Source organism: Cotesia glomerata, linkage group LG6, assembly GCF_020080835.1.
Source record: "Cotesia glomerata isolate CgM1 linkage group LG6, MPM_Cglom_v2.3, whole genome shotgun sequence".
In the NCBI taxonomy this organism is placed as follows: domain Eukaryota; kingdom Metazoa; phylum Arthropoda; class Insecta; order Hymenoptera; family Braconidae; genus Cotesia; species Cotesia glomerata.
In genome coordinates, this window is record NC_058163.1 from 22729156 (window position 1) to 22739887 (window position 10732).

At 32.7% G+C, this 10732-nt stretch overlaps 1 protein-coding gene across 1 annotated transcript; it reads left to right on the plus strand.

Annotated features, from left to right (window-relative positions):
• Window positions 1–47: 47 nt before the first annotated feature.
• LOC123268071 (uncharacterized protein PFB0145c-like) lies at window positions 48–10276 on the plus strand (the record flags this gene model as incomplete). The annotated part of the gene is made up of 4 exons (XM_044732954.1): window positions 48–2027; window positions 2153–3837; window positions 4384–4593; window positions 5140–10276. Coding segments are annotated over exons 1-4 (9012 nt in total), but the record flags the coding sequence as incomplete, so codon positions are not given.
• Window positions 10277–10732: the final 456 nt, after the last annotated feature.

Below are 10732 nucleotides of genomic sequence, written 5' to 3' on the forward strand. Positions count from 1 at the left end.
GTGAAATATTCGTGAAAAACCAAAAAAACAAAGATCTAGATTCTAAAATGAACGAGAAATCTAAAGAAATTGATCGGCTGGAAAAACTTATAGCGGAAAAAATACAAACAACTCAAACCATAGACCTACAAGTACAGGAGAAAAATAATGATTATAGTCGTCTTAACGGTTTTATTTCAGAAAAAACAAAAATCAATGACGATCTCGATTCCCAAGTTAAAACCAAAGCTGAGAAACGTGATCTTCTAGATCATGAAATCTCCGTAAAAAACCAGAAAAACAACGATCTAGATTCTCAAATAAACGAAAAGTTTCAAGAAATTGATCGGCTCGGAAAACCGTTAAGGGAAAAAGTAGAATCGCTTAAATCTATAGACATGCAGACACAAGAGATAAAAAATGATTATGATCGTCTTAACGGTTTTATTTCAGAAAAAACCAAAATAAATGACGATCTCGATTCCCAAGTTAAAACTAAAGCTGAGAAACGTGATCTTCTTGACCGTGAAATATTTGTGAAAAACCAAAAAAACAAAGATCTAGATTCTAAAATGAACGAGAAATCTAAAGAAATTGATCGGCTGGAAAAACTTATAGCGGAAAAAATACAAACAACTCAAACCATAGACCTACAAATACAGGAGAAATATAATGATTATAGTCGTCTTAACGGTTTTATTTCAGAAAAAACAAAAATCAATGACGATCTCGATTCCCAAGTTAAAACCAAAGCTGAGAAACGTGATCTTCTAGATCATGAAATCTCCGTAAAAAACCAGAAAAACAACGATCTAGATTCTCAAATAAACGAAAAGTTTCAAGAAATTGATCGGCTCGGAAAACTTATAGCGGAAAAAATAGAATCAATTAAAACTATAGACATACAGATACAGGAGAAAAATAATGATTATGATCGTCTTAACGGTTTTATTTCAGAAAAAACCAAAATAAATGACGATCTCGATTCCCAAGTTAAAACTAAAGCTGAGAAACGTGATCTTCTTGATCGTGAAATATTTGTGAAAAACCAAAAAAACAAAGATCTAGATTCTAAAATGAACGAGAAATCTAAAGAAATTGATCGGCTGGAAAAACTTATAGCGGAAAAAATACAAACAACTCAAACCATAGACCTACAAGTACAGGAGAAAAATAATGATTATAGTCGTCTTAACGGTTTTATTTCAGAAAAAACAAAAATCAATGACGATCTCGATTCCCAAGTTAAAACCAAAGCTGAGAAACGTGATCGTCTAGACCGTGAAATATCCGTGAAAAACCAAAAAAATAAGGATCTAGATTCTCAAATAGACGAAAAATCTATAGAAATCGATCGTCTCTGTAAACTTATAGCCGAAAAAATACAAATAACTGAAATCATAGACATACAGATACAGGAGAAAAGTAATGATTGCAATCGTCTCAACGGTCTAATTTCAGAAAAAACGAAAATAAATGAGAATCTCAATTTCCAAATTAAAACAATTGCTGACAAACGTGATCTTCTTGACCGTGAAACATTCGAGAAAACCCAGAAATATAAGGGTCTTGAAGCTCAAATAAAGATGAAATCTAAAGAAATTGATCGGCTCGAAAAACTTATAGCGGAAAAAATGCAAACAACTAAGACCATAGACGTACAGATACAGGAGAAAAATAATGATTATGATCGTCTCAACGGTTTTATTTCAGAAAAAACCAAAATAAATGACGATCTCGATTCCCAAGTTAAAACCAAAGCTGAGAAACGTGATCTTCTTGACCGTGAAATATTCGTGAAAAACCAAAAAAACAAAGATCTAGATTCTAAAATGAACGAGAAATCTAAAGAAATTGATCGGCTGGAAAAACTTATAGCGGAAAAAATACAAACAACTCAAACCATAGACCTACAAGTACAGGAGAAAAATAATGATTATAGTCGTCTTAACGGTTTTATTTCAGAAAAAACAAAAATCAATGACGATCTCGATTCCCAAGTTAAAACCAAAGCTGAGAAACGTGATCTTCTAGATCATGAAATCTCCGTAAAAAACCAGAAAACAACGATCTAGATTCTCAAATAAACGAAAAGTTTCAAGAAATTGATCGGCTCGGAAAACTTATAGCGGAAAAAATAGAATCAATTAAAACTATAGACATACAGATACAGGAGAAAAATAATGATTATGATCGTCTTAACGGTTTTATTTCAGAAAAAACCAAAATAAATAACGATCTCGATTCCCAAGTTAAAACTAAAGCTGAGAAACGTGATCTTCTTGACCGTGAAATATTTGTGAAAAACCAAAAAAACAAAGATCTAGATTCTAAAATGAACGAGAAATCTAAAGAAATTGATCGGCTGGAAAAACTTATAGCGGAAAAAATACAAACAACTCAAACCATAGACCTACAAGTACAGGAGAAAAATAATGATTATAGTCGTCTTAACGGTTTTATTTCAGAAAAAACAAAAATCAATGACGATCTCGATTCCCAAGTTAAAACCAAAGCTGAGAAACGTGATCGTCTAGACCGTGAAATATCCGTGAAAAACCAAAAAAATAAGGATCTAGATTCTCAAATAGACGAAAAATCTATAGAAATTGATCGTCTCTGTAAACTTATAGCCGAAAAAATACAAACAACTGAAATCATAGACATACAGATACAGGAGAAAAGTAATGATTGCAATCGTCTCAACGGTCTAATTTCAGAAAAAACGAAAATAAATGAGAATCTCAATTTCCAAATTAAAACAATTGCTGACAAACGTGATCTTCTTGACCGTGAAACATTCGAGAAAACCCAGAAATATAAGGGTCTTGAAGCTCAAATAAAGATGAAATCTAAAGAAATTGATCGGCTCGAAAAACTTATAGCGGAAAAAATGCAAACAACTAAGACCATAGACGTACAGATACAGGAGAAAAATAATGATTATGATCGTCTCAACGGTTTTATTTCAGAAAAAACCAAAATAAATGACGATCTCGATTCCCAAGTTAAAACTAAAGCTGAGAAACGTGATCTTCTTGACCGTGAAATATTCGTGAAAAACCAAAAAAACAAAGATCTAGATTCTAAAATGAACGAGAAATCTAAAGAAATTGATCGGCTGGAAAAACTTATAGCGGAAAAAATACAAACAACTCAAACCATAGACCTACAAGTACAGGAGAAAAATAATGATTATAGTCGTCTTAACGGTTTTATTTCAGAAAAAACAAAAATCAATGACGATCTCGATTCCCAAGTTAAAACCAAAGCTGAGAAACGTGATCTTCTAGATCATGAAATCTCCGTAAAAAACCAGAAAAACAACGATCTAGATTCTCAAATAAACGAAAAGTTTCAAGAAATTGATCGGCTCGGAAAACTTATAGCGGAAAAAATAGAATCAATTAAAACTATAGACATACAGATACAGGAGAAAAATAATGATTATGATCGTCTTAACGGTTTTATTTCAGAAAAAACCAAAATAAATGACGATCTCGATTCCCAAGTTAAAACTAAAGCTGAGAAACGTGATCTTCTTGACCGTGAAATATTTGTGAAAAACCAAAAAAACAAAGATCTAGATTCTAAAATGAACGAGAAATCTAAAGAAATTGATCGGCTGGAAAAACTTATAGCGGAAAAAATACAAACAACTCAAACCATAGACCTACAAGTACAGGAGAAAAATAATGATTATAGTCGTCTTAACGGTTTTATTTCAGAAAAAACAAAAATCAATGACGATCTCGATTCCCAAGTTAAAACCAAAGCTGAGAAACGTGATCGTCTAGACCGTGAAATATCCGTGAAAAACCAAAAAAATAAGGATCTAGATTCTCAAATAGACGAAAAATCTATAGAAATTGATCGTCTCTGTAAACTTATAGCCGAAAAAATACAAACAACTGAAATCATAGACATACAGATACAGGAGAAAAGTAATGATTGCAATCGTCTCAACGGTCTAATTTCAGAAAAAACGAAAATAAATGAGAATCTCAATTTCCAAATTAAAACAATTGCTGACAAACGTGATCTTCTTGACCGTGAAACATTCGAGAAAACCCAGAAATATAAGGGTCTTGAAGCTCAAATAAAGAAGAAATCTAAAGAAATTGATCGGCTCGAAAAACTTATAGCGGAAAAAATGCAAACAACTAAGACCATAGACGTACAGATACAGGAGAAAAATAATGATTATGATCGTCTTAACGGTTTTATTTCAGAAAAAACCAAAATAAATGACGATCTCGATTCCCAAGTTAAAACCAAAGCTGAGAAACGTGATCTTCTTGACCGTGAAATATCCGTAAAAACTCAAACAAATAAGGATCTAGGTTCTCAAATAAACGAAAAATCTAGAGAAATTGATCGGCTAGAAAATCTTATAACGGAAAGAACACAAACAATTAAAACTATAGACGTACAGATACAGGAGAAGAATAATGAAAACAATCGTCTTAACGGTTTTATTTCAGAAAAAACCAAAATAAATGACGATCTCGATTCGCAAGTTAAAACTAAATCTGAGAAACGTGAATTTCTTGACCGTGAAATGTCCGTGAAAAACCAGAAAAGCAAAGATCTAGATTCTCAAATGAACGAAAAATCTGAAGAAATTGATCGTCTCTGCAAACTTATAGCTGAAAAAATACAAACAACTAAAATCATAGAGATACAGATACAGGAGAAAAATAATGAAAACAATCGTCTTAACGGTTTTATTTCAGAAAAAACTAAAATGATGGACGATCTAAATTTCAAAATTAAGAAGAAAACCGATGAACATGACCTTCTCAACCATGACGTATTGAAAAAAATTCAAACAATCAAAGACTTGCATTCCCAAATACAAGAAAAAACTGACGAATGTAATCGACTCAACGATCTTATGAATGAAAAGATGAAAACGTGTGAAAATATAGACTTACAAATAAAAAGAAAAACTGCGGAATGCACTCTCCTTGATGATCAGATTTTCAAGAAAACTAAAACAGGGTACGATCTAGATTCCGAAATCAAAACCAAAGCTGAGAAACGTGATCTTCTTGACCGTGAAATATCCGTGAAAACTCAAAATAATAAGGATCTAGGCTTGGAAATAAACGAAAAATCTACAGAAATTGATCGGCTAGAAAATCTTATAACGGAAGTAACACAAACTATTAAAACTATAGACGTACAGATACAGGAGAAGAATAATGAAAACAATCGTCTTAACGGTTTTATTTCAGAAAAAACTAAAATGATGGACGATCTAAATTTCAAAATTAAGAAGAAAACCGATGAACATGACCTTCTCAACCATGACGTATTGGAAAAAATTCAAATAATCAAAGACTTGCATTCCCAAATACTAGAAAAAACTGACGAATGTAATCGACTCAACGATCTTATGAATAAAAATATGAAAACGCGTGAAAATATAGACTTACAAATAGAAAGAAAAACTGCGGAATGCAATCTCCTTGATGATCAGATTTTCAAGAAAACTCAGACAGGATACGATCTAGATTCCGAAATCAAAATCAAAGCTGAGAAACGTGATCTTCTTGACCGTGAAATATCCGTGAAAACTCAAAATAATAAGGATCTAGGCTCGGAAATAAACGAAAAATCTACAGAAATTGATCGGCTAGAAAATCTTATAACGGAAAAAACACAAACTATTAAAACTATAGACGTGCAGATACAGGAGAAGAATAATGAAAACAATCGTCTTAACGGTTTTATTTCAGAAAAAACTAAAATGATGGACGATCTAAATTTCAAAATTAAGAAGAAAACCGATGAACATGACCTTCTCAACCATGACGTATTGGAAAAAATTCAAATAATCAAAGACTTGCATTCCCAAATACTAGAAAAAACTGACGAATGTAATCGACTCAACGATCTTATGAATAAAAATATGAAAACGCGTGAAAATATAGACTTACAAATAGAAAGAAAAACTGCGGAATGCAATCTCCTTGATGATCAGATTTTCAAGAAAACTCAGACAGGATACGATCTAGATTCCGAAATCAAAACCAAAGCTGAGAAACGTGATCTTCTTGACCGTGAAATATCCGTGAAAACTCAAAATAATAAGGATCTAGGCTCGGAAATAAACGAAAAATCTACAGAAATTGATCGGCTAGAAAATCTTATAACGGAAAAAACACAAACTATTAAAACTATAGACGTGCAGATACAGGAGAAGAATAATGAAAACAATCGTCTTAACGGTTTTATTTCAGAAAAAACTAAAATGATGGACGATCTAAATTTCAAAATTAAGAAGAAAACCGATGAACATGACCTTCTCAACCATGACGTATTGGAAAAAATGCAAACCATTAAAGACTTGCATTCCCAAATATCAGAACTAACAAACGAATGTAATCGTCTCAACGATCTTATGAATAAAAAGATGAAAACGCGTGAAAATATAGACTTACAAATAGAAAGAAAAACTGCGGAATGCAATCTCCTTGATGATCAGATTTTCAAGAAAACTCAGACAGGATACGATCTAGATTCCGAAATCAAAACCAAAGCTGAGAAACGTGATCTTCTTGACCGTGAAATATCCGTGAAAACTCAAAATAATAAGGATCTAGGCTCGGAAATAAACGAAAAATCTACAGAAATTGATCGGCTAGAAAATCTTATAACGGAAAAAACACAAACTATTAAAACTATAGACGTGCAGATACAGGAGAAGAATAATGAAAACAATCGTCTTAACGGTTTTATTTCAGAAAAAACTAAAATGATGGACGATCTAAATTTCAAAATTAAGAAGAAAACCGATGAACATGACCTTCTCAACCATGACGTATTGGAAAAAATGCAAACCATTAAAGACTTGCATTCCCAAATATCAGAACTAACAAACGAATGTAATCGTCTCAACGATCTTATGAATAAAAAGATGAAAACGCGTGAAAATATAGACTTACAAATAGAAAGAAAAACTGCGGAATGCAATCTCCTTGATGATCAGATTTTCAAGAAAACTCAGACAGGATACGATCTAGATTCCGAAATCAAAACCAAAGCTGAGAAACGTGATCTTCTTGACCGTGAAATATCCGTGAAAACTCAAAATAATAAGGATCTAGGCTCGGAAATAAACGAAAAATCTACAGAAATTAATCGGCTAGAAAATCTTATAACGGAAAAAACACAAATTATTAAAACTATAGACGTACAGATACAGGAGAAGAATAATAAAAACAATCGTCTTAACGGTTTTATTTCAGAAAAAACTAAAATGATGGACGATCTAAATTTCAAAATTAAGAAGAAAACCAATGAACATGACCTTCTCAACCATGACGTATTGGAAAAAATGCAAACCATTAAAGACTTGCATTCCCAAATATCAGAACTAACAAACGAATGTAATCGTCTCAACGATCTTATGAATAAAAAGATGAAAACGTGTGAAAACATAGACTCACAAATAAAAAGGAAAAGTGCGGAATGCACTCGCCTTGATGATCAGATTTTCAAGAAAACTAAAACAGGGTACGATCTAGATTCCGAAATCAAAACCAAAGCTGAGAAACGTGATCTTCTTGACCGTGAAATATCCGTGAAAACTCAAAATAATAAGGATCTAGGCTCTCAAATAAACGAAAAATCTAGAGAAATTGATCGGCTAGAAAATCTTATAACGGAAAAAACACAAACAATTAAAACTATAGACGTACAGATACAAGAGAAGAATAATGAAAACAATCGTCTTTACGGTTTTATTTCAGAAAAAACTAAAATGATGAAAGATCTAAATTTCAGAATTAAGAAGAAAACCGATGAACATGACCTTCTCAACCATGACGTATTGGAAAAAATGCAAACCATTAAAGACTTGCATTCCCAAATATCAGAACTAACAAACGAATGTAATCGTCTCAACGATCTTATGAATAAAAAGATGAAAACGTGTGAAAACATAGACTCACAAATAAAAAGGAAAAGTGCGGAATGCACTCGCCTTGATGATCAGATTTTCAAGAAAACTAAAACAGGGTACGATCTAGATTCCGAAATCAAAACCAAAGCTGAGAAACGTGATCTTCTTGACCATGAAATATCCGTGAAAACTCAAAATAATAAGGATCTAGGCTCTCAAATAAACGAAAAATCTACAGAAATTGATCGGCTAGAAAATCTTATAACGGAAAAAACACAAACAATTAAAACTATAGACGTACAGATACAAGAGAAGAATAATGAAAACAATCGTCTTTACGGTTTTATTTCAGAAAAAACTAAAATGATGGAAGATCTAAATTTCAAAATTAAGAAGAAAACCGATGAACATGACCTTCTTAACCATGACGTATTGGAAAATATGCAAACCATTAAAGACTTGCATTCCCAAATATCAGAACTAACAAAGGAATGTAATCGTCTCAACGATCTTAAGAATAAAATGATGACAACGTGTGAAAACATAGACTCACAAATAAAAAGGAAAAGTGCGGAATGCACTCGCCTTGATGATCAGATTTTCACGAAAACTCAGACAGAATACGATCTAGATTCCCAAATCAAGAAAAAAATTGCGGAACTCGGTCGTCTTCTCCGAGAAATATCGTCGAATAGACAAATCATAGATTCGGAAATTAAGAAGCAAACGGATGAACGTGGTCGTCTTGTCGATGCAATATCGGAAAAAATGCAAGCAACTCAAAACTTAGACTCTCAAATATCAGAAAAACAAATTGAGTTTGCTCGTCTTAATGATCAGATGTTGGAGATAATATCTACAAGTAGCAGTCTAGACTCTAAAATAATTAGAAAAATTGATGAATGTACTCGCCTTGATGGTGATATAAACGAAAAGCTCGAAGTATTGAAAAGGCTGAACCATTCTATTGATACGAAGCTTCAACAAACAACATCAGCAGATGTGACGAAATTATTGGATATAAAAACAAAACTGCGTAACTTATTTCCTTTTATTCCCAGTTTAAGCTCTTATGAAAAGAACGTTGTAAATTATTACATTGATCAACTAAAAGTTTCACCGTTCTACAGAATTTCTAGTTCCAATAACTCCGAAATGAAAAATCTATGTGAATTGGGCATTAAAATTATCCGTTCCATCAACAAAGACGATTCAAAATCATCAAAGTACCAACAATTTGTCGATTTTATAGCACGAGAAGTGACGACGGACGACGAAACCACAAATATCGATGAAGATTCTATTATTTCATTGACTACATTTCTCTCAATGTACATGCTTATATATTCAAACAATCTGCCTGACAAATCAAGGTATCATAACATAATAATCAAACTGATTCCGAGGATTCCATCTATTCCCATTCCAGAACTTACAAGCGGCAACTCAGAGAAAGAATACAGTGCCATTCTTAATTTATCGGCACCGCGATTATTGTCTAATTACATAAACAATTTTAATGATTACATCTGTGATATAAGTAGCATTGCACTATCTAGGTTGAATTCCAAGATAAATTCCGTTGATGGTGTCGCATTCAGCGACCATATTCGACAAGATTCGTCAGCCTTTGCTGTACACTCTGAAAGACACATTCCCTACGTCAATTACAGTATTTACCTTAAAAAAGTCGTCGAAGTAATGAAATTTCCCGACTTATACGCATCAGTATACTCGGTGCTTGACATACCCGGTAATTTCTATGAAACCGTGAACAGAATAGTGACAACGATAATGCATCCAACAATCGAAGTATTACTGCACGGGTTAAATAGTACTAAGGGTGAAATTAAGTTCGAGTTTAACTGGTTGGATGTAAAAGGCAAAATAGGTTGCTATTTGATACCTTCCATTGGATTCGGGATATTCAAAACCAAACAGTTCATGTTTTCTTTGCGGATTCCAATGCATAATGTACCATTGAGTGTACTGTCTGTTTGTAGCTCCACAGAACCACGCCAATGTAATAAATTTGTCACAAGTATATTAAATTTACGAAAGATTTACAAGACTGGAGAAACGTATTCTGATTATGAAACATGGAATGATATCTGTCAAGAAACTGGGTTACTCATTTATGGAGGTTTTGCCATGAATACGTTCGATGAATATGTGTACAGTAACATTGGACACAAAACTTTTCGCACAAATTATGTTGGACAATTAAAAAAAGACGATCAAGTTTTGTTTTGGAAAAGATCTAATGAGGCTATCTGTGTTAACGAACACAAAGGTAGTACCTATACGGTCACGGAAGTTGGAATGTTTACTTCTGATGGGTTGGAAGCTATATACGAATTTTCGACCAACAAATCGAGTAGTGGAATTTTAAAATTCAACTATAAAAACGATGTGCAAAGAAAATGCTATGTTGAAAACATGCAGTATTGTAGAAAAATAAAGGACGTCATCGAAATTCGTTTGAATAAAGACCAAATAGCTAGTTTCAAATGGTTTATGCCTACCAACGATAACCAAAAGTCACATGGCTTACAATTCTCAAATGGAACGCAAACATTTACGTACAATGACCATGATTACAAAATTGAAAACATGGATTTCGACGAAACAAGTTTCACCGTAAAATGCAACAATGAGGTTATACTGATTGGAAATAATTCCCCGCGGCTCAAAGAAATCATTTGCTATGACGGCACTGATTATCACCGGGATCCTGAAACAATGATGTATCAGAAAAATTGAGAATCGACAGACCATAATAAAGATTAAGTTTTGAAATTGATTTATTTAAATTATTGAATTTATTTTTTTATCTTTTAC